Source organism: Thermobia domestica, chromosome 8, assembly GCF_964235325.1.
Source record: "Thermobia domestica chromosome 8, izTheDome1.hap1.1, whole genome shotgun sequence".
NCBI classification, from domain to species: Eukaryota; Metazoa; Arthropoda; class Insecta; order Zygentoma; family Lepismatidae; genus Thermobia; species Thermobia domestica.
Window position 1 is genome coordinate 4,278,988 of NC_137461.1, and position 26,082 is coordinate 4,305,069.

The following is a 26,082-nucleotide window of genomic DNA, read 5'->3' on the forward strand; positions in this document are numbered from 1 at the left end:
GAGTCTTCATCCCGGCGAAATTAAAATACCGCTAATTTCACAGTAATTATGTGATATCTTGAAATAAATAAAAGATAATTGAAATGTGGAACAAGAGCGCCCTAGACAATATTATTTTGCGTGAGGTACCGTTATCACAAGTCACCTAGTGGCTTTCCGTTTTCAGCCGTTTAGAAACGCGAAAATAAATGCCGATTTTCAAAATGACTCGAAATCGAAAGCAGATAAGTGAGTCGTGATAACGGTTTCTCATGTAAAATGATATTGTCTAGGGCGCTCTTGTTCCACATTTCGATTATCTTCTATCTATTTGAAGATATCACATAATTACTGTAAAATTAGCGGTATTTTAATTTTGCCGGGATGAAGCCTCTTAAATAAAAGAAAAGAACGTACTTCATGAATGCATAGAGCCTTTACTATACATGAAAATACAGTACTGTACTTGTATGTATTAGTTGCTTGAGAATACAACAGAGAATCAACTATCCAATTACCCTTAAACAAAGGAAAAGTACGTACTTTATGAAGGCATAGAGCCTTTACTATACATGAAAATGAATATTAATAAATACATACTGTACACTAATTTACCTGGTAAGACAGACCTCAGAAAATGCCCAGAATGACCTTGAACGGGTCTGTGCGCAGATTTTTTTCGCCCTGCCAGGGTGTAACCGAGTTATCCGAATTGACGGGTTATCGAGTGTCGAGTTTTAGGGACTCTACTGTAATGTAAAAACGCAACTATAATCTTCCCGACCAGAGGTTTCCTCATCTATCATGCATGTATACAGAGTTTTCCTTAAAAGTCCTGCAAAAAAGTAAAATGTTGTAACTTTGTAACCATTTATTGTATTTGTACAAAACTTTTAGGGGACTTGTAAAAGTCTGAAATTTTGCTTCCAAGCATTTTTTCAACGCCAAATCTCCAGCTGAGCATCATTTACGTCCAAACATTGCTGAAGTCTTTTCGGGAATCCAAGAATGGCATTTCGACGTGCTTCATGCGTAATACTCCCAATCACATCACGTATCTTCTTCCGGAGGTCTTGAACATCTTTCGGTTTTTACTTGTAAACTTCTGTATCATTTTCTTACGAACGATATTATGTAGCGTTGTCATTGGCACAAGGATCTGTGTTTCAAAGATTTCTTTGGACTTCCCAACACGCTTCCCTGCACGGACTGAATCACATCAACACTGATTGTTGGCCTTTCGCTACGAGGCAAGTCCAAGACACTTCCGGTAGCTAGGAACTTATCGTACCATCTCTTGATACTTGAACCTGCAGGTGGTTGTTTCTGATATTTTTGTCGGAATTTTCTTCTCACCAAAACACTAGATTTTAACTCACAAAACCACGCCACACACTGCGCTTTCTCTTAAGTAGACGCCATCTTTGTCACGTGATTTGCGGTTATGACGTCAACATTTACATCCGCTCATTGTTGCCAACAAAAATTTTAACATTTCCATTAAACATTACAAACAAAATACAAAATTGTAAGTAGTACTTTCAAAGCTTTTTACTTTTTTGCAGGACTTTTGGAAGACTCTGTATAGTATGTGTGTAGGTAGAGAAGTTTTGCAAAAGAAATTAATTTATTTTATACAATACCCTCTACCAAATAGCCGGGTAAGGCAAAGAAAAACCCGTATTTAAAAGTATCTGGCTTTTCCAGGATTTTTTTTTTCAGGTTTTCACGACAGTCCCTGATTTTTCCAAGATTTTTTACAACTAAGCTGAATTCTCTAACTTTTCAAGGTTTTCCACATTTTCCAGGTCTGTGCTGCTAGTAGCGATAAAATTGCAACTTTTACCAATGTGACTTCTCTCAAGAGCCGCCACTGGCTGTGTAATTAATTTTCATTCATCCTATCCCTATTAAACCCTTTTGTTTAACAATGCTGAAAAGATGTATATCTAGCAGCTGATGACTGTTTAAGAAATCCGTAATAGTAAAGAAGAATAAGTTGATCACCTGAAAAGTTTACCTTCAACAACGTAAAACTTCGCGAACTTTGCAAAAGTGGTTATTTTATTTAAGACTATTGTGGATATTTTCAATGAGTGAGACCACTTCTTTGCAACTCTAAACGAACTTAAGTGTCTAATACATTTTATTCTCTTTTACCCAACACACAATATTGAGCATTTTTGAAAATCTTCCCTGGAAAAGAAAGGAACAATTAGAAATGCATACGTAGACTTGAACACACTTATCTTACAGATGCTTACAAGTTCAAAGAATGTGCAGTTCTTCCCGTGTTTGCAGAGCGTTTTGGGAAAGTGACTAACGGTATAAATGACTGTTGAGAGTCTGGTGTTGGATATAAAGCGGAAACAAGAGGTACCACAGGCGGTACATCGATTGGCAGCGAATGTGGTGTCTGTTTGTAAACGTCCCCTGTACTCCTCCTCCTGCGTGTCCTCCTAAGAACAATCAAAATAAAGAAAAAAGAAAGTAAAGAAACAACATAGCCATGCCCATGCTGCCTAGAAAAATGTTAGGTTAACATAAATGAAAGAAAATTAGAAGACTAATACTTCCAACTACATACAAAAGAAAAAGAACTTTCATACAGCAGATTGAAGTCTTGCAGTAATTCAACAAATTTATCTTGGATTTTTTACTTGTTCCGTGATTTACTTTCCTTCCATTAAAGGTTCTCCTTAAAATAACCCTAGGTATACTTGAATCATCGTATAATCGGTTAAGCACTGAGGTTATCAACGTTCATTCTGGTGGAACCAAAAGCTTTACCAGTGTGATGCATAATGTCGCTATTATTGGTAGTAAACATTAATGGCCCACAGCTACGCCGCATAGTGTTGTTAAATGTAAAGGTCATGTTCAATACTTGGGTAAGATCTTTCCGTCATTTTTCAACGTAATCTCCGTCCACCACCACACACCTAGCAATCTTTGTATCTTACCATCAAAAGCATCTCAGAAATCTTTTTGTTGCGCGTGTTTTAGATATTGAATTAGGATCTAGATTTCTGGGCTTTTGGCATCTATGGCCATTTAGCCCGTCACGTATGAGGGTTAACATCCCTCGGCTAGCACACTAGAAGGGGAAAGGGAAGGAAAGAAGCGGCCTGGGACCTGTATATTAAGTACCATCCCGGCATCTGCCTGGTATTCGATTCCCAGGAAAACCTCATTCAGGATGACTGGCCTGAAAAAGCATTTTACACTTTTTCGACCGAGTGCCCCCATTGTGAATCGAACTCGGGACCGCTCGCACCGAAGGCGAGAGCGTTAGCGACTACGCTACGCGGGGACAATTTTTCAGATACTGGAAGCTTGTTTCACTTCCCAAAGAGACCACTGGGGGTAGTTCTTGGGAGCACAATGGATGAAGGACCATTTCGATGTTCTTAATCTGTAGAAGCCATTTCATCCGGGAGACCATTTTCTCTTCATCCAGCTGTCACGGAACCTAACGTGAACCGACTTCTCTGAAAGTTCTTTCCACGATGCAATGAAACAATCTTGTAAGGTTAAAATATCATCGATGATTAGTCTTCTGTCCACCACGCAGAGTCTCAACAGAAGTTCCTTTTTCTTTTAATTTTTTAAAAGGTGGTTGCACAAACTGAGCTTCCGGACATTGGCAGATTTACAGGATTTAGCCCCCAACTCCTGTAAATACCCGCATCCACTTCCACAGAGTACAGTTAGCAAGGGAAGTGTCCCCACAAATACCCTTCAAGTGACGATGAACATAAATGCCTTTTCACAAAAGTATACCAATGTGTGAACCCTTGTTAAATCATAGTTCTTTAATGTGTGCACATTGGTCAATTATAGTACTTCAAAGTATACACCTTTGATTAATCATAGCTCTTTAATGTATGCACCTTGACCAATCATAGTACTTCAACGTGTACACCTTTAATTAATCAAAGCTCTTTAATGTGTGCATCTTGGTCAATCATAGTGCTTCAATGTGTACGCCTTTAATTAATCATAGTTCTTTAGTATGTGCACCTTCATTAATAATTGTACTATTTGTGCATTCTTAGTTAATCATAATTTAATATAAAGACAAAATTTACAGTGTTATCAAATTCCTGTACTACCGTATACTACCTTGCCTGAAAGAAAAGCAGCCAATATTACGGCCTGCAGTGCATATGTTATCTGTATAGACATTGACAATATGTAACTGGTAACTTTAACAAACCTCCAAAGGGCGAAGTCGGATGTGTTCGCTGATGTGGTTGAATGTTGAGGCTTAATAAATTAATAATAAAACGTTACAAACTGAATTTAGAAAATAATTCAGCATGTGTACAAACGTTTGTCATTACTTGTTAACAAAATTTGTTGAAATATTGCGTAGACTTAAAATTGTTATGAACTCAAGAGCACAATGTATTTTTATATACAAAGTTAACTAAATACACTTAAGCATTTTTACAGCATGCATATTTCCTTGCAAGGATTAAAATCTACAATTATTGCTTATACTACCTGCCATGTGACACATCAATACTTTCCTAAGAACTTCCTTTAAAAGCATTATGATTTTTATTCATTGAAAATAACATCTCATTTTTGTTCAACAGAAAAAAAAACTATTTGCATGTTCAGAAAAACGACTGCAAAATTGCTTTTCTGAATAGAAGGAAACTCAGAAGAAATAGGAAGTTGAAAAATAGATGTAAAAAAAAAGAACAGATATATATAACATTCATTTTAGTACAGAATTAAAAATGTTCTTTTTAACACAAATGGCAATGTTATTGCTTCTATACAATGCTTAAGATTAATTTTAATTACAGCCAGAAGCAGAAAAATCTATAAAAAAATAAAGCAAAGCTACAGAGACAATGCTCTTCTTTCGAGTTAGTAATAAAAATAACTAAGGTACACTAAAATGAAATCACTAAGAACATAGCGCTGAGTAAGGAGCTAGAATAGGCTAAACTGCAAATCACATGTAAAGCATGAAATATATTAAAAGAAAACAAACAAGGGGAGAACAAATGCATAGAAACAGAATATATTCGTAAATATTACAATATAAACACCTGAAAATGTAAGCATGAAAGCGACTATACGAATAATATAAAAGCTACTCATACCAAGCCTGCAAAAGGATAAATGAAGAAAGATTTTCAACAACTTTTTAGCTTTGAAAAATTCAAGACTGATAATAAAACTCCAACTATTCAAAGCATATATATATATATATAAACAAAAAAAAAATCCCTTTTTTCGCGACTTTCCCGCCTCAGATACATGATGAAGACATGTGAATGGTACCGTTTGAAAGGCTGTTCTATTCGGAAGAGAATGATGTATGAATCATGATCCTAGGATAAACAGCGATGACTCAGGAAATTTTTACTGAGATCCTGTTTTATACGGGAATCTGGGGTATTGTGGGTATATTATGAGGCGTTAAACTGAAGATTTTTTAAAAAAAAAATAATGGAGAACTACCTTGTATTCAGTGGTGGATCTAGGAGGGGGCGATCGTCCCCCCCCCAAGAAGAGGAAACTTTCATATTTTATATATATAAATAAAACCCTCCCAGAGTTTGAAACTATTAAAAGTAGCTCTAAGTAGCAGTATGACACCCTCCCCCCCAGAAGACGGTCCTGGATCCGCCCCTGCTTGTATTTCGAACAAACTGAAAAATCCAATGGAGATCCTTTTCACCTTAAGATAAACTAAATACCGATTAAATAACTGATCGAATTATTAGGAAATGGGAAAGAGGGAACGTATCTTCAGGAAAACCGTCGGCCAGCAGCCAGTACAAAAATCGTACGGAATGAAACTATGAAACTGCACATCATATTATCCATCACTGAACAATTAAACTTTAGGCTCCTTTAATGAAGTCAAAGCTATCTTAAAGGGAAAATAAAATACGTGGGACGACTGAGGAAAAAAAAAAATGCGCAATCTTACCTAACGTTAGAACAAAACGGCGTCTATTATTATCTGGTAGCTACATCCCTTCACTAAACACGCAGGAATCCCGTTTACTCATTATAAAGTTTAACAGTGCTACATAATGTGCAGTAACTCGGTTATGTTTTCAGCATAAGCAGTAGACTGCAATCAAGCTTTGTGTAAAATTTTGAAAACTAGCCACGGAAACCCATGGCTTGCTACAGAATGCGAGGGCAGGACACAAAGCACTCAAGAGATATGACGAAACTGTGGATCCCGTGAAGAACCATTTTCCTGATGACATCTTTTAAGTCTTCAGGAAATCATCTTCAACATGAATAAGGAGATCGTTATGGTATCATTTATGAACATTTAGAGAAAGGAGCTCCCGTTGTGTACCACATATTCTAGATGTTCAACAGAAAAGCCAGTGAGTGTTAAGTTGCAAGGAGTTTATGATAGTGAATTCCTGTAAAATTTCCTCAAAATCATTGTCTCTAGGAATGAAGCATGATGTTTCAGGTACGATTATCTTACCAAACTATAGCTGTCGCTGTAGGTTTGTCCAAGGAAGCCAAGAGCAATCAAGTTTCACATGTACAAATAGCAGAGTTAAGTCTTCATTAATAGTGTCATTTTTAATGTCAAGGGTTTCATTCACAACGAATTTGTTCCAGACGGCCAAATCATCAATCACAGCTTCTATCTAAAGCGAATGACCTGTCAGGTCACAATCAGCTCCAGTACTAGGAATCATTACGACAATGCTTTCTCATCTAACTGTGATGCTGTCTGACGGTTTATGAAGGAAAAAGAAAGCCAGTCAAACTGCATTTTTCCAAACTTGAAATTCTACTTAAGGACAACATATTTGAGAATGTACAGGCTATCAAGACCATCTTGACGAAGGAACTAAAGGCACTGAAGAAGAATTTTTCCACAGCTTCAAACCACTGCACCAATAGGCAAAGCTGTGCAGAGAGAGAGAGAGAGGAGGAAAGCTGAAGGGACACCAGCGTCCTGCACATAATGACTTCATGACATCAGTTCGGGAACTTTATTGATGCGCTAAATAAAAGAAAAAACGAATCCATTTATATGAAACATTTCAGTTTTAACGTCCAGCGAGTATGTCCATTAGGCTAAGAGAGATGGATGATTAAGGGAAATGAATAATGATGGAAGAATAGGTGGAATGAGAATGTGGAAGGAAATAGAAATGAAATATTGAAGTTTTGTGTCCCAAGGTTATGCCAGGTAAGCTAAAGGAGACGCCGATGATAAGAAATGACGAAAATGGAGGAATGAATAAAGTGAGAGGAAACGGGAGAAACCCGAGAAAATTCACGCACACGATGTATGTCCACCACAAAGTTCACTTGACACGAGCTGGGATCGAACCAGGGACACCATGCACCAGAGGTGAACGCTCTACCATTGAGCCACCGCGGCTCACGGGAGGAAACGAGAGTACCCCCGAGAAAATCCACGGATACAATGCTGTCCATCACAAACTAACCTGGCTGGGTATCGAACCACGGACTCCACGCACCAGAGGTAAGCCACCGTGTTTCCGCAACCGCATTTAGACGAATTAATTATAAACGATAATGCATTTCACTAGAATTCACTTTCTCCGATGTTACAAATTCTATCGCTCGGCACTGTTTCAAATACGTTGTCGTTAAAAGCATATTCCACTTTATTCCACAGGCTATTTGATACAGAACCTCGAGTGAACAGAATTATACGAACCTTGGCATGTTTACAGTGAGAGGACATAGCTAACCAGTGACAATAGGCGCCCTTCTGTTGTTGTATTTTTTCACATTATCTAACACTCTATCGTTTTTCTTCCCAGCCAAGCAATATACTAGTACAACATTAATAAGAAACTAGGGTAAGCACATGGTACAGCGGGGGACACTTCTAAATGGTACACCTTAGCCGTAAATCTCCATATGGCTGTACCATTTAGAAGTGTCCCCCGCTGTACATCTGATCTATATTGCAACAGAAAGCCGAATAACTGAAATCTATCTGAAGAAAAGTTGCCCCACTTACGTTTTACTGGATCTTGGATTGTAGATTTCCAATTCATCTTCTAAGTCACTGACACGAGCTTTCAGTTCGTTCCTCTCCTGAAGTATTTCCTTCAATTCTGAAGTTGTGAACCTTGGTCTATTAGGATCGTCAAGGTCATAAACTACCTTGTTTTTTAGATCAGGAATTTCAGACTGAAAAAGGGAAGGAAACATGAAATTGATTTCTCGCAGATGTGCTTATTCTAATAACTTACCAATATATGTATAATAATAATATATTTCAATCATAAAGGTACCAATATGTACGATAACACCATAATTTCATCATATAACTATCAATCTGATCAAACTAATTATTGTAGTTTCCAAGTTTCAAGATTATTAAGCTTCCAAACAGACATGAACTAATTAGCAAGTTATTCTCTTTATGTAAAAGAAATAGTATTTTATGTAATAATGTCTAATGAATCTATCTTGCTTGAAGGGCTCGTAACCAGACGACTGTAAGACAATTCGCTAAAGTTCTGAAGCATGTCTGTTTGATTCGATATTTTTGAAATTTAATCCCCCCCCCCAATACGCACGCACACTCTCTCTGTCCATTAGACTGAACTTAGACTTAAATGGCTTTGCGAGAGTCACCATTCATTTCAGTGACCCCGAAAACTAATATCGGTCAGTTTAGATTATTTTTACGTAACCTTTCCAACTGTCATTTCTTGGAAGTCTTACCCAAACAGTATTTTTTCTAGATTGTAATTCATATGCCTACTAGGTTTTGTTGAAATTGCTCCAGAAGTTTCAGAGTTACGCTGGAATATACATTCATACATATACACGCAATATATATATATATATATATATATATATATATATATATATATATATATATATATATATATATATATACTAGATAAATGTACGAGTGAAGTCGAAGTAAATTTCAAATCCACTTCACATGCCCGTTTTTGCGTAAACTTGGGTTTAAATGTCATCGGGAAGGTCGCCCACGAAAACTATGAATCGACACTACTCTTGGTCATTTCAGACATTTTAGTTTTCACCCCTTCTCACCCCCATGCCATGGATTCGACCCTAATACTTTTGACGATTTTTATGTCTTCTCTCCCACTCCCACATAGGTTCGCTGGAGGAGGAGTCTTATTCCACAGTCTTCTTTTTCAGATTGTAAGTAATTTAATCAAGTGTGTAACAAGCTTGATTAAAATTGTTTTAGCCATTCCAAAGTTATGCTGGTCATACATATATAGACACACTTTTATACATATATAAATAGATAGATTCTGAAGCACAGGGATTCGAGTCCAAAATCATACACACCAAAGGCATATAATAGATGTATTTATTTATTTAGGTGCTTTCTTAATTGGCTCACAATACTGGATTGTCAAGAATTGCAATTCTGTGTCCTCAGTAGAAGCTGAATTTAAAACCATGCAAACTAACCATTTGGATACACAATATTTCATACTGGTGATACCGTCAACAGAAGAAGCTAGCTCTTTTTCTTTATTTTTTACTTTATACAGTGTTACTTTGACCGACTTCCATTCCAACCAATGGGAGAAACTCTTTTAAGGATTCAGGGAATGGGCGACATAATGCATTAATTATTATATTTTTAAATTTATCAACATTTCCTTTTTAAAAAAGATGTAATGTAGGGCTGAATTCATATATATTAAAAAATTCTCATTGCATCGGACTGATTTCAACTCCAAGCAGTTGGTCTCATCGAGGAGCTTCAAAAGAAAGCAGAACACAGGTTTCATGAAAAGTATATTATTATTAAGATGGCAAAATCGACCCCTTGTCTCTAACTCTTGAGTCTCAAAGAAAATTAAATGAAATGAAATCTTTGAGTTTTACGTCCCACGGTTATGCCGGTTAGGCTAAAGGAGACGGTGATAATGAGAGATGAATGAAATGGTGGAATGAAGAAAGTGGGAGGAAACGGGAGAACCCCGAGAAAACCCACGAGCACGGTGTTTGTCCACCACAAAGTCCACACGGCGCGAGCTGGGATCGAACCAGGGACCCCAAGCACCGGATGAGTCTCAAAGAAAGCACATAGTTTGTTTTATGAAGATAGAATAATTATTTCGGAATTTATGGTGGAAACAACTTTTAATGTAGAGTCAATTCATCTTTGAGTTCTGTTCTTGATCTATTTCAACTGTAAATAATGGTAAATACTGGAAAATTTCAACAAAAATCAGGACTTCTAAATCATCACAGAAAATTATTTTGGTACCACGATGCTTAATTCATCCCCTTTTAATTCTACACCAAGAGTGTGCAACTTGGAACACTGGGCGGGCCAATCACAGAGCACTAAATGGCGTCGCGGGCCTCACTGTAGATATATCATTTTTACGACAATTGAATAGTATAGTATTAAATGATGGAACATGTTCATCGTAATTTACATCACAATAACCAAAACAACTGTTATACTGGTAATCAAAATATTTACTCACTAAAGAGGAGCAGAATAATGTATTTAGAACTTTGTCGCTAATTCCAGCAATCCTTATATTGAGGGAAATTTCCCCCATGTACCTGCTCTTGCCAAGTGTTTGTCTTCAGAGCGTTACCACGTTTCGCACACTGTGATCGATGGAAAATTTCCAGTTAACTCTTAACAGGTTTTGAAAAAAAAAAAAATGTTTACAATAACTGAGCAGCGGGCCGGAAAACAGGATTAGGCGGGCTGCATATGAAAACTATCTCAGAAAACTGTTTTGTAATTCCATTATTTAATTGGACAAACTTTCAACGAGTAAAAGGATTTTACCACTTAATTCTTCATAGATTTCAATCTCAGATAATCCCTAACCGTGAAAGAATTCATTACAGTTTGACAGATTTTACGAATGTTATCATGGGACAGAGAGAGATATCAATGCATATTGACTCAAATAATAGAAGCCCAGTTCAACTGTTTCTCTGAATTTCCAGTAGTAAATACTACAATGAAAACACATTAAGGGGAAATCCCTCCAGCAAATAAAGCGTATTCTCAGAAGTACCTACATGTGACTTAGCCAAGTCTTCGTTCTCCTTTTGCGCAAGTCCTAGTCGCTGTCGCAGCTGTATCAACTCCCTCTGTTGATCCTGAAGCTGTGCAAGGAAGTCAGCTCGTTCGTCGATCAGACTTCGAATCTGATTTTGATGAGTCTTGTGTTTTCGTCTTAACTCCTTCCCTAACATCGTTAGTCGCTCCACCTGCGTCTGAAGCTGAAAACAAATAAAATAAAATTTATATTTAACGTCTATTACATTTACATTTACACATGCTATTTGCTCCAATTGTGTATTAAATTTTATACAGGGTGTTCATAAAAATACATACAGCCTACATACATACATTACTTACAAAGAAAGCTTTGGGAAATAACTCCTCACACAAAAACATGAACAGGGCCGGCGCTAGGCAATGGTATCATTTGCCGCCCCCTTTCTCCAGAAAGAACAAATCTTAAAAGCCACGATTTTAAATATGCTACCCCATCATGAACAATGAAGAGAGGGAAAGTGCACTCGCACTTAGAAAGGCCTAACACTACAAATACAATCTCGTTGGTATGTTTTTTAATTTAAATAATAATATGTTAGTAAATAATACAACAAATACACCTGCAGAGGAAAGGTGGTAATTCTTTTTTGTATAGAATTCAATATCGAGTTTCAATCTCAATATATCTGTTTACAATTCCAGTGCAACTAGCTCTTTTATCTTTATTTCTTGATTTTCTTTCTACAACTGTTAAAAAAAATTAAAAATGTTTCTACCTTCAATGATAAGGAACTTGTTTGTGACAAAGATAAGACTTTGCTTCCTTATCAAGACTGTGATAACTAATTAAATGGAATAGGTGTTCGCTACTGTTCGAAAATTGAGTTCTTGCGTTTGACAACAATCAAGCAACTCATGCTGGGATTTGTTTTACCACTTGCTTTAGCGTTATCTATGTAAAATTAAATAATACGACCTAAACATGATGTATGAATGTAGTATTCAAATAGAAAGTCAGATTAGCAAATTTAACTACCAACATCACGAAGTCTGTTTCCAACAAGAAATATTTATTTTAAATAATATAGTTATGACAAGTTTTGCCACCCTACGAAACCTGTCGCATGATAGAGCCGGCCCTGAACATGTGTGTGCAAATATGCTATTTAGAAGCTACAGCCCATCAAAAGTGAGTTAAGTTAGAATGATAAAATTCAGGCTCATAACTCATAGCTCGAGAACGAAATGTCGGATCAAAGCCAGGTGAAAGAACATACTTGTCTAATAAAGAATGTAAAAGGGGATGTGGAACAGGGGCAGAGACACGGTTTGCTCTGACGCATAGAACGAAATTCATGTCTTCTTTTAGAATCGAAAAATGATGAATCAGGAAATGAAAAGGTACAAAATAATAACTACTATGTTCTTCTACTCGACCTTCATCTATTATTGCGTTCTCGAGTTATGACTCTTTTTAAAGCCAATTGTTCCAAGCTATAAATCCGAAATGAAGGATTTGTGCATCTTGTTAGTCTATAATGTTTTTCATTATTCCTATAACAGGGTTCCCACTTATTTGGCAAGCATGAATTTCCTGACTTTTCCAGGTTTTCTAGGTCATAATTTACTAATTTCTAGGCATACATATAATGTATATATATATATATAAAAAAAAAAAAATCCACCAAGGGTTTCTCATCTAATATATATGTAATGTTAGATGTGTATAGCGTGTGGGTATAGGTAGAGAAATTTTGCACCAAACTAATTTATCTTATAAAATATCCCCTACCGAACAGTCTAAAAGGGGCAGGCAAAAAAAGGTTGTGACAAGTAAATATCTATACCTAAAATTCCCTGACTTTTCCAGTTTTTTCATGAAGTTCTCTGACTCTTCCTTGTCTCTTTACGAGCAAGCTGAATTTTCTGACTTTTCCAGGTTTTTCAGGTGGATAGGAACTCCATATCAGAAGTCATTTCGTAAATTATTTTCGTGGTTTTTCCGAACATCCTTTGTAGAACATAACAGAGTTCCACTTATTTGGTTAGCACGAATTCCCTGACATTTTCTGGTTTTCTAGGTCATGATTTACTAATTTCTACATGTATATATAATGTAAAAAAGAAAAGAAAAAAAGGAGGAAAGAGAAAGTTACATTTCGAGTCCAGAACCAAGTATTGAACCTAGGATCACTGGCACAGACAGTACATGGGCCATGAAAGGACTACACACACAATGTTCTTTAGAATGATGACTACTTTTTAGAGCAGTTCAAGTTCATAAAATGTAAACTGTAACAGTATAATCCATTAGCGTTATCTTTTAGCAAATAACAATGCACAAGAAATCTTCTCCTCTACTCATCAAAATTACTTTTATCTATTTGTTTCGAAAATTACAATTCCCAGAACTGTTACAGTTATAGGAAGTTACAGTTCTTGTGGATTATCATTATTTCATGTCTATTACCACCTTAATGTTCTGATTTTTTAATTATCTTCTTATTAAACTTGCTTCCACCCCTTGAGTATAAAAAATCACATAAAAAAACTTTCGCAGGCAATTTCCTTACTTCACTGTATACATTTATATATAAATATGGAATATTACCATATATAAGATACTGAATCAATACTTAAGTTGTTATTGACATTCCTTATCAATTCACATTACACGGTATATCATTATTAGGGTCAAAGTAAAATTTTACAGTAATATCATTCGCCACAATTTCTGTATCTAATTTTAAAATTAATAAGTTGAGTTTCAAACATTTAAGTTAGTGATTGGTTAATTTAGAGTTTAACGTCCTTTTCCAGGATCGAGCTTAAATGAGACATACTCATTCCCTTCCCATTTTTTCCCTTATTACCCAGTAAACTAATAAGTCTCCCTATTGTGGAAAAAAAAAAGTACGCCATTTATTGAATATTTTAGCAAACTCTTATTATAAGCAACCACTACATTCACATCACTTACGAACCGTCTGATCGGTTACTTTTCTTACGCCTAAGTGCCCGGCTATTTGTAGCGATTGCAAAGCGATTTTATTGCTCTTGCGTACGCTTGGAATACGCTGGTCATGTATTTAAATGTGGATAGCTAATCACAAACGCGAAAGCAATAAAAACGCGGAGAAAACGTCACCTTGAGCGTATTTGGTGCGTTTCGGAACAATAGACCGCCTGCTGTTTAAAAAATGTCAAAAGGAAGGAAAAAAGGAAAGACGTGTTGCCAGGCAAGGGGAAATTTTAGCAAGAAACAGCTGCTTTGAAGATGCTTTGTGCAAAGTACTGGAACTCTGCTATTATAGATTTGGACTTGGTAAAAAAGACCTGGAAACCCTGACTGTGGCTCACAGTATGGTTTATAATTCTGGCAAAAGTAAAGTTACCAAAGAGCCACCTTCGTCGCGTTCGCTCTAGGGTGTAACGCTTCGAAAACGCATTCCCAAATAACCATAGACTAAAAGTAACCTTTAAAAGGTTTGTTCCGTATACTTTTCTTCTAAACAGCAACTGAAGACCTGAAGTGAAATCGTTCCAACTCCACAGCAGTATTTTTTTTTCAGGAGCAAAAACATTATAATACTGAACATTTTTGTTTGGACTTGGATGTTTATCAATTCAGGTCCTTATCTGAAATAGTTACCGGTAGTGAATAGTTAGTGAATACTACATGAAAATTCTCTCTTTGTTATTAAATAAAAGAACATCAAACTTTTGATAAAATGAATGGTTTCATCTGCAATTGGTTGGTTGATTGGGAATTTAACGTTCCTTTTCAATTGCCACGCTATATGAGACGTGGATCGAAAGTTTAACATTGGGATCCCAGCTACATAAACCCTCGCTGGGAATGGAAGCCGGATCGTATTGCTAATCATACAGCTATGAACAAGCTTATTTGATTATTTAGTATTTTATACGTACAAAAGCATATAGCAAGTAAGACACATTTAATGTGGACTACAATAAAACTTACTGTTTCTATTTCATTAGATTTGGCACTAAGGTCTTTCTCTTTGGCACGAAGCTGTTCTCTTTGTTGGTCGACTAATTCACGCAGTCGTTGAAGGACCTGTGTATCCACTTCTGGACTGGCTATCTGACCTGTGAACCAAACAAAAAAAGATAAACATGATGGAAGAATTAGTAGTAGCACATAATTATTCCTTTAATATTTAAACAAGTGATTTTTGTTTTACGCTGTGGAACCACAAGACTTCCGAACTATGCGAATTCAACTTCCAGTTGTAACAGAGCGATATGGTCAGAGATAAAACCGGTTTTTCGGACGCTGAATCCACATCAAAACCGGTTTCTCGTTTATCTCTCACAATCATTACTAGATGGGAATCAATGCTAGTCAAATTTGTGTTAATTTAATACTTCTTGTTTCGTGTAGAAGAATAAAAACTAAGATGAAGTCTATTCTCGGGATCATGAATCTACAAGGTAACCCAAAAATGTCTTGCCGTTTTTGACGCCCTATTAATCATGCGCTCACAGAAAGGAAAAGAAATGGCGCACGTGCCTGCCAAGGATCGGAAGTTAGTCCGACCATCGACTTTCAGTAATAAAGGCACGTTGTACACATTCAGCAGTCATAGCTCGACCAGTGTCGAAGAGAAATGGAGGTATCGAAGCATGTTATTCGCATGTGTTTGTTGCATGACTTGAAAATGGGCTTGTTAGCTACCGCATATGTCAGGCATTTGGGGAGAATGCATCGCCCAGCTTGGTTCTAGGAATTTCGTTTGCGAGATGAGTCTTTTCGATGAACCTTGGAGTGAACGATCACATGTGTTGGATGACAATGTTCCGAAAGCAGCCGCCGAGGAGGACAATGGTCTAACGTGTGATGAACTTGCAGAGTGATTTCATGTTTCCACTGACAAAGACGTAACATTTACATATTTGTTGATCAGAACTCCACGTACTTCACACGTGACAGCAAATATTCGATTGTTTTAGTGTCATAGTACGAACAAAGGCAGGTTTCAGACTACATCTGCATCGCATAGGGAAGGCATACAAGTTAAGCAATTGGGTACCCTACACATTATCGGCAGCTAACAAGGAATAACAAGTGACAACCTGTTTATCCTTGGCCATTCGCCACCTTAAATACCCACCTTTGATCGCTTGCTCACTGGTGACCAAAAGTGGGTCCACTATGACACTCCCAAGCGTACCAGACACAGGTTGTCACCATGTGACTGTTTCTCACACCTCAAGATCACCTCTGCACATACGAAAGATTATGTTCCCTGTATGCTGGAATTGTCGGCAAGTGGTGAATTACGAGCTCCTTCCACTTGGTCAGACCATCACTGCATTGCGGCAGAAGGAGCCGACATTAGTGTTTCTGTTCCTGCATAACAATGCCAAGCCACGTGTGGCAAACAGGACCTCGGAGACCCTTCAGCAACTTGGATGGGAGATACTGTGCCATACACTATATTCAGCGGATCTTGCACCAACAAATTACCACCTATTTCATTCTCTCGATAACCACCTCCGCGGGAGTTGCTTCGCAAATGAGGGAGACCTGCGGAACGCATTCACTAGCTTCTTTACGTCCACGGCTGCCGAGTTTTATCACGCGTATTTTGCAGCTGCAGGAACGTTGGCAAAAGATTTCGGATGCTGATGGAGATTACTTCAAAACCTTTTTTGTTACCTTGTACTTTCTATGTGAACAGAAGATAAATTAAACAGACGGAACTTAATATAGGGACACTGAATTGATTCCACAAATCTGTTCTCGCTATATCTTACCATCTCTGCTCTGATGTCTCTGGACAAGTAGACGGACATACGTAGCTGTAAGATTTCCCTTACTTATCCTTCTGGAAGTCTGTAAACGAATCCTACTTGTTAACAGACGAAAAAAAAAAATGTTTTCCATGATACTCAAGCGTTTTATAAACCCAAAATTTATATAGATTTTTTTTTTATATAGACGTTTTATAAAGACAAAAGACACGAAAACTACAAAGGATGTCTTAATTTTTCGTGGACTTTTTCGATTTGTGTATTATATTATACTCGCTCTTTGATTGTTGGCTGTTTTAGACTATAGTGTCAAAGTAATACGAGACACGAATCTGCAGCTTAACGGGAGGGATCACATAAGCTTCAAACAACACTTGAAAGTATGTTTCCTGCACTGAAGAGGTGCGGTAACTACTGTACATATTAAATCATATGGGAGAAGATGCTCTTCAATCAATATCGGATGTAAACACATGTCATGTGATGCAAAGACTTCGTCGTAGTAGTAGTAATAGTACTACTGTAATAACTACAATGGAATATTTAATTTTATGTTCCACCATTATGCCTTTCAGGCTAAAGGAAAGAGATGATTAATGGAAGTGAATTCTTATGAAAAAATAGTGGTATGAGAATATGAGAGGAAACGCAAGTACTCCGGCGAAAGTCAAGAACACAACACTGTCTACCAGAAACGAATGATCTAGAATCGAACTAGTGATCCCTCCTATTAACCCTTTGATATTTCGGCTTGTTTTAAAGGAAAATGTTGACTTGCAGTTAAGTATCTACTGCTTCGGCACTATTCATCTAAGTACCATCGTTCATTCGCTATTCTTTTCACAATAAAACTAACTTTCAAATGGCATTAAAATCCTGAGCGTACGAGGTATACCGAAAAGGAAATTTGAGGCAATTCGGGAAATTTTCCTTCAGAAAAATTACTTTCGAGAAGTTTTGTGCCCCCCTGGGAAATAAAATCTACTTTGAAATATGCTGTCTTTTCGTAACTTATGTGCCAAATCATACTTCAATTTCTTGAATAATTACGGAAAGAATATTTCCCAATCCTGTTGCAAGAACCAAAATTTCATAAAGAAACCGTGAGAAAATACGAAATGAAATAAAAAATGTTTAACCACAGCACTATTCATCCGAGTATCATGATTTATATGTCATTTTTTTTCAGAATGAAAGAAGTTTTCCGAGGTATCTTGTACTGTACATGTGTGTGTGTGTAGCGTACACGAAAAGGGAAATCTCCCTACAAAATCCCTCTCAGAAAGTTTTACGCCCCTGGGACCGGCACTGGCTGCATGAACCCAGATAAAATCTACTTTGAAATATGCTCTTGTCTTTTCGTAGCTCCATATTGCAATTTCTTGAATACTTACGACGGAAAAATACTTCCCCATTCTGTTGGAAGATCTAAAATTTGTAGGCAGGGAGGTCAAAGCATTGGTTGATGCTTGAGCAGAGTCGTCAGACTCCCCGCTCCCACTTTCTCGATCGGATATATGTTCTTCCGTAATTAATCACCATCATTACGCACATCTTCCTCACCACCAGCATCCTCCTCCTTTATTCCCGCTACCACCCCACCCACACTTTCGCTATCCGAATACAACTCAGCTGTTATCTTACTCTCTCCGTGTTAAATCTTTCCAAAGTCTCCAGAATGGGGTGCTGGAATAGAAACGCCATAATTGCTTTCAAAGACATGCTATTGTACTATCTAACCAAAGAACTACAAACAAGTCCTTCTAAAATAACTATGCCAAGCTCTCAAACTATAACAATCCCAATCACGTTCACTTTTCAAGCTTCCGAATTACATACAACACATGCTGCAGAAAAAAAGTTATGAAAACAGTCATAAAGACACAAAAACCAGAAAAACAACAAGCACTTTTCTCACACACAACTGAAATGTACCGAAAAAACCTTCCTAATCTCTATGAGCAAATAAGAAGTTGAAAAGAGGGGAGCTGATAAGAACATTTTGTCATTTATGGTCATGCACTGTGAACCTTACATCTGTAAGACTTTCTCGATATTTGTTTCTGTTCGTATCTTGACACTGAAACAATCGAGTGTTTGTAGTCACGCGTTGTTCTGATCAACAGATATTTAAATGGGGCATCATCACTACGCACATGCTTGCCAGCCAACATTAGAGACTTTAATTCCTTTTTTTGAACCTTTAAAAAAGTAAGAGGATAAGAAGAACGGACTCTCAGATGGGTGTAATAAAAGGTGTATGTGTAATGGAATATCAAAAGGTTAAGGCAAGCTCTTTACCACTGAGCTCTAGTTTTCCCAGTTGTAGCAATACTAAATAATACATTGATTAACCGGGAAAATCTTATGGAATTAATTTTCAAACTTCCCATATTTCACAATGAACTATATCTACAGTGAGACCTAGTTACAATCAATCATACGAGTAACAAAAGTATTCTTATTGGTTTTGTTACGTTTTTGTACGTTGACAGAGAGCACAATGCAGTAGTAAAACTCAACACATTTCTAAGTTTACTGTTTCACACATTGAAGCAATGCGAAAAAATGAAATAGTCACTGCCACTTCACAATGCAAGATGGACAACACAAACCGTTACAGGAACGATGTTTTAATCCTATAAAGATTAAATGTTACGAATAGTTATTTGTCCAATAAATGAATAACATTCTTCCACATCCTTGGAATCAATTGTAATTTTTATGGCAATTCATTTGAAGAAATCAGAAGTATGAGATAACAGGAAACTATTATGGCTTTATTTAACCAAGTATGATTTACAAAAGGAAAACGTATTGAAGGAACTAAAATGCTTATACTATAGAAAAACAAGTCAATGTAATCTTTTAGAAATAATAATTCTCCAAGTTGAACTAGCATTATTTTCTCGACATGTTACACATAATAACTGTGTATAATAACTGATGGATTCACATTATCTCAATTTTCGAACGGTTGCAAATACAAGCTAGCATTAGAAAAACTGCACTGATATCAGAGTAATAACCAATATTTTCGTACAAGGAACAATTCTAGAGTAGGGTTACTACACGTTACGTTTTGACTGGAACAGTCCCGGTTTAAAAGACCTTGTTTCGGTGTCCAAAGTGCTCCTGGTTTGGAAAAAGCATCACTTCCCACTAAAGTGTCTCTCAGTTCGCAAGACCAGACATGTTGTAACCCAACGTATAAGTATCATACGAGGTGTGTTTAAAAAGTATCGAACCTTATTTTTTTCCGCTTAAATCAATGAAGCGCGGGTGACTTTCTTCACTGTAAATGTAAAGGGAACACTCATGCGCAGTCATGATTTTTTTCCCGCCCACAGAAGGCGAGAATCGCTGGCAGTCGGCGAACAAGTGAAGATGTGTAGTGAGCGGTTGTCGAATTTCAGTTTTTTGTAAAATGACAGAAAACCTTGAGTAGCGATATTACATCAAATTTGCCAAAAGTTTGGCGATACCCAAGCGGAAACCATTCAATCGTTTCGGTACATTCAATTTTGAACGAGAATTTGGGCATGAGGAGAGTGTCCGCGAAATTCAGGCTTTCATGGCCAAATATTTCTGTATGTGTCGTCATGCTCCCTACCCACCCGACGTGGCTCCGTTCGATTTTTGGTTATTTGCAAGCTGAAAATGCCACTACAAGGGACCCGATATGAGTCAAGAGAAGACATCATGAGGAATCCAACAGCGCGGTTGCTCACCATTCCAAAAACTGCGATCCAGAAGTGTTTCCCAACAATGGCGCGAGCGCTAGGAGAAGTGTGTGCATTACCAAGGAGAATACTTTGAAGGAGATTTCCAAATCAATAAATGTATTTTTGCCAACCAAAGGTTCGATAATTTTGCACACACCTCGTATATTTGGAATTGCTAAATAGAACATATTATATTAATAAAATTACTTTAATAAAGTTATATATCAATATCATAACAATGTTAATACAATATAACCCTATATTTAATGGTTAGTCCATCAATAAAATAGAGATCTAGACAGTTTCCGAAGTAAAGTCACTTAGTTTATATTTTCGCAGAAGGCAGATACATTTTGGACATGAATTATAGTAATACATACTTTCTTGGAAATCTAATACAATTCAACGCAATAAATACACATACATGGAGAAATTATCCCGGATTTGAAAGTATCATTGATTTCAAACAAAGAGACGTTTCAATCTATGAATTAAAATTGTAGGATCGGAAACATAACGCTCATCAATAACTCACAGGAAGTCAGTTGATTACAACTTAGCGGTGATTCAGGAGAAGCTGCATTGTGTCTGTAACTTTGCTGAATATAAAACGTGTTTTGTACTGTGCAAAGAATTACAAAAAGTTTGAAGAAAGAGAGCTCTGAATAAGAGGAAGGAACATGAAAAGGCCTTAAAAGAAATAGACCGTTGCTGATTTATCACGAAATGGTGGACTTGCAGTCAGTACGAAAACTGTTGAATCAGTGAGGCTAACTGTGGTTCGAAGTCACAAAAACTGCGGAAATTTGCTGAATCTGTGAAGGCAAGTATGGTTTGAAGTTACAAAAACTCCGGAAATTGCTAAATCAGTGAGGGGAAAGTATAGTTCGAAGTCACAAAAACTTTGGATGCTGAATCAGTAACGGCAAGTATGGTTTGAAGTCTCAAAAACTTCGGAAATTGCTGAATCAGTGAGAGCAAGTATAGTTTGAAATCATAAAAACTTCGGAAATTGCTGAATCAGTAAAAGCAAATATGGTTCGAAGTTACAAAACTCTGGAAATCGATGAATCAGTGAGGGCAAATATTGCTGAATAAGTAAAGGCAAGTATGGTTTGTAGTTACAAAAACTCCGGAAATTGCTAAATCGGTGAGGGGAAAGTATGGTTCGAAGTCACAAAACTCTGGAAATCGATGAATCAGTGAGGGCAAATATGGTTTGTCGCAAAAACTCCGGAAATTGCTGAATCAGTAAAGGCAAATATGGTTTGTAGTTACAAAAACTCCGGAAATTGCTAAATCAGTGAGGGGAAAGTATGGTTCGAAGTCACAAAAACTTTGGATGCTGAATCAGTAACGGCAAGTATGGTTTGAAGTCACAAACACTCGGGAAATTGCTGAATCAGTAAGGGCAAATATGGTTTGAAGTCACAAAAACTTCGGAAATTGTTGAATCAGTGAGAGCAAGTATAGTTTGAAATCATAAAAACTCCGGAAATTGCTGAATCAGTAAAGGCAAATATGGTTCGAAGTCACAAAACTCTGGAAATCGATGAATCAGTGAGAGCAAATATGGTTCGTCACAAAAACTCCGCAAATTGCTGAATCAGTAAAGGGAAGTATAGTTCGAAGTCACCAAACTCTGGAAATTGATGAATCAGTGAGAGCAATTATGGTTCAAAGTCACAAAACTCCGGAAATTGCTGAATCAGTAAAGGCAAATATGGTTCGAAGTCAGAAAAACTCCGGAAATTGTTGAATAAATGTGAGCAAGTATGGTTCAAAGTCACAAAAACTCCAGGAATCGAAGATCTTCCGCATCAAAGACACGCAAGATTGTCCCTAGACCAGCGAGAAAGGTGGGTATCAACTTTTTGTTGTCGATTGTACTACATAATCAATAACTACGGAAGGAAATATGAAATTAAGCAGTTTTCGTTTACATAGAAAAGACGACATTCTCTGTAAGTCGTTGACAATTACACTTTTATTAACCTATTTGTTCCGAAGGTAGTATCGAAAAAGAAGTAAGATGGAAGACGGGAAGATGACATTTTGTTGGAGACTGTGCAATGGTTTATAAATATTGGCCTATACTTAGGACACGAGTTTTTCGCACTAAGAATTTGAAAATTTCGCGTTTCGTTTTTCATATTTCGCGTTTTGTAGGAATTTTCCAAGTAAAGTTTCGCATTTTGTACTCTTGTGGAAAAAATATTTTCTGACATTTATAAATTGTTCCTTTTATTCATAGATCAGTACAGAAATAAACCATTAATTACCTAAAAACAAAATACACTATTGACTTTGTAAATTTCACTTAAAGAAAATTACATTTTCTTAATCAAACTGAAGGAAAATCAGTAACTAAACTTACTATGAGTAAGAAAGTTTAGCTGTCTTTTGAAAACACATGGGCACACGTTACAATTAAGCATGTTAAATGTTTCCACTTTCCCTCATTGTTGTACGTTTGCCACGTATCACCAGTCCATGCCATTGGCTAGCTAATTAAAACGGTTCCTCTCCATCCAGCTGCGATGATGATGGTTAACGCGTAACATGTTCTCTATAGCCATGTCCGAATCACCCAAAATGCACCGTTCATGCCACGTTCTACAGTTTCGTCAGCGGAAAACGAGCGTTTTCAAATCAATGAAAACGTATTTTTAAAATTTCGCGTTATTTCGCGCAAAACTGTCAATTTCGCGTTTCATCGCGCAACGGAAACCAATGAAAAGACACATAAAATATCATAAAACGTCTAGAAACTGAAAATCACTTAATTGTGACGCATTTCATTTTATCGCGCATTGCGAAAAACTCGTGCTTCTACCTATACTTTTGCTTTGCTCATTTCTTTTTCTCCCAAGTGAAATAAAAATTCATTCCTACACGGCACCAGCTTGTCTCCTTGTGGAATAACTCACCATTATCTGCTGACGGTCCTCCTTCTCTCTCCGCCAATATCGAGGAAAGTTTCCGGTTTTCTTCTTGTAGCCGGGTGACCACCGATACCAAGTCCCTGGACTCCTGCCGCCAATGTTCCTCAATTTGCTCCAATTCCTACAGAAAGGGGGAAAAGTACAAAATGAGAAAACAAGTACTTTGGCAACAGCTGAGACTCTTATCAAAGAAACAAACAGAACAGTAACTGCATTATAATAGCAAAAGCTTACTGGACTACAGAAATATTACACATTGCTGAAGTGAATACGAAATGATGCTACACACTTCTTTTTTCCGACAACTATGGTAGAAATATTAATGAATCAACTATCCAATGGAAGGCTAGGCCAAAGCAAATGAAACTAATAACACTTTTATTTATTATTTAAAGATAATTACTTCACGGTTTTAGAATACGACATTATTTGTAAGTTGTAGTTATATCGATCTATATGCTCGAGAGTTTAACTCATATCTTCCCATTGTCCCCAAAATAGGGAACTCTACATTTTATTTTTTTCTTTACCCTACTGTGTTATTTAAAAGCAATTATTTTATGAATGGACGGCTTTGATATCTAGCAACACCAGACCTGCAATTTCAGATTGTCATTTGTTTATTAACTACTTACAGAAAGAAGTGAATTTGGAAGAAACTCAACAAAATGTAGAGTCGGGAAAGTTGAGTTGTTTTTTCTACCTTTCCCAATTTTGTTATTCTAAATGTTCCAGAAGGATCTGTTCGTTATAACAATATAATTTAGCATTCAGTCTTAGCCTAATTTTAAGTGTTCTTTCTACGAGAGTCTTGAGTGGGTTGTCTGTTGTTATAACTATTAAGATAGAACACACAGAAAACACGATAGCTTAGCTGGGAAGCATTGTTTACAAAAGAACTTCTAATGTGTGATTCGAATTAAGACTCATGGTGCGAGCAGTATTTAGGTGATTATCCACTGCCTGAGCAATTTGAAATACTTACCATAAGAGGCAGGGAATTCCGGTCTTGAAAGCCAGAGATAAGATAGCTGGGAGCCCATATGTATTATTCTGACTAGTATTATCTAGTTTAATGTCCATCACTTAGCGTGCCATAGCTCTTGGTGAAGCACACAGCAGTCAGGAATTTATTTTGTACGTGTGCTATTGACTCGTATTTCAATAGCAAATTTCCATTATCAAGAATATAAAAATGAACTCCAAGATTAGGAAAGTTTAGGTCAGACCCAGAGTGATGTTTACGTGTATACTCTACCCCCAGGTTCCCTATTTGCTGGGACTACGGCCTCGCACATTATGTTTCCCAATTTCGTTTAAGGCCTTATTTTTATTTATTTATTTATTTTTTTTTTACAAACAATTTAAATCCCTTTCTCCCTTCGATTAAAATAAAAAATAAAAATTTCCATGTCGGCCTAAATGCTGTGTTCAAAAATTCATTTCAAACGGTTCACCCATTTTTCTCTGATGATGAGACTGACAACTCGATGCTATTTTTATATGAGAACAATAATAATAAAAAAAAAGGAATAGAAATACCCCTTCTCTCTCTCTCTCTGTCATTCACAATGGAATTTCCACAAATGCAGTGACATAATTCTACTTGTTTCAAATAAGGAGTTTATATAATAAGTTTCGTTGCCTAATATGTTTCTAATCTTAAGGGATTTCGAGGTAAACTCGAACCCTTAATTTTTTCCTCCCGTCTTCACTCTTTTCTTCTAATAACTGTCATACCCATTCCCCATCGAATTTCCAAACATCCTTTCTTAATTGTACCTTACTTAACAAATCCTATCCCCTGTCAAAATTTCAAGTTTCTAGCTTAAACGATTTGACCTGGGCATTGATCAGTCAGTGACTCATTCACTCAGGACTTCTTTTATGTACAGATATATAGCCATATAATCTTATTGAAAACAAGTCATGATTTCATACACTGAAAAAATTGTAATTGAACTGCCAAACATCAATGTAAAATCAATTACTCTTCATTTTGTAAATTGATATACATTTCCTTAGATTAATTACACAATTTGCTGGTTGTTTTTACAAATGTACAGTAAATTTATAAGAAAATATGATATTTTTATTGATAAAAATGTAATTTTACACCATTTCATGTTAGCAATTTTACTTTATAGGTGTAAATTAATTTACATAGAGGCTTGGCAATCAAATTGCCAACGTTTTTTTGTAAATTTACCTATGAATTTTTTTTACAGTGTACTCACAGTTGTATAAGACTTGTATTAGCATGATAGGAATGAACAGAGCGACAGTTTCTTTGGTTCTACCTTCCATGTTACTCTAGGCCTAATATCTTCTGATCTATACATCCTACTGCGTAAACACTTGTCACTTGAAATATTTAGTTGCAACTAATACAATAATGCACAATAATATTGCACTCTGGTACAGCTGTAACCAGAAGAGCGGAGAAAATTGACATCTGCACGTTTGTAGAATGAAGAGCTTTTTAACGTTATTTTCCTGGTTCTATCGATTGATTTGCTTTCAAATTAGCAAGATTTATTGTAAACAGTATTTGCTATTTTTTTTTTTTTTTTTCGTTTTTCGCTCTAGCCAGTACATTTATAAGTACTCATAAGTCCCGTTC

General features: G+C 36.5%; 1 protein-coding gene across 7 annotated transcripts in view; it reads right to left on the reverse strand.

Moving 5' to 3' along the window:
- Nucleotides 1–26,082, reverse strand: part of LOC145692656 (RILP-like protein homolog) — a 179,729-nt gene that overhangs the window by 45,748 nt on the left and 107,899 nt on the right. For 4 of the 7 annotated variants that reach the window (XM_081768020.1, XM_081768021.1, XM_081768023.1 and 1 more), the window contains exons 2-6: nt 23,445–23,580; nt 14,994–15,121; nt 11,026–11,229; nt 7,988–8,160; nt 2,244–2,438 (exon numbers count right to left, since the gene is read on the reverse strand). In XM_081768020.1, coding sequence (XP_081624146.1) covers nt 2,244–2,438; nt 7,988–8,160; nt 11,026–11,229; nt 14,994–15,121; nt 23,445–23,580 — 836 coding nt within the window. The remainder of the gene's footprint in view (nt 1–2,243; nt 2,439–7,987; nt 8,161–11,025; nt 11,230–14,993; nt 15,122–23,444; nt 23,581–26,082) is intronic. The other 3 variants (XM_081768022.1, XM_081768025.1, XM_081768026.1) reach the window with 1 other exon arrangement.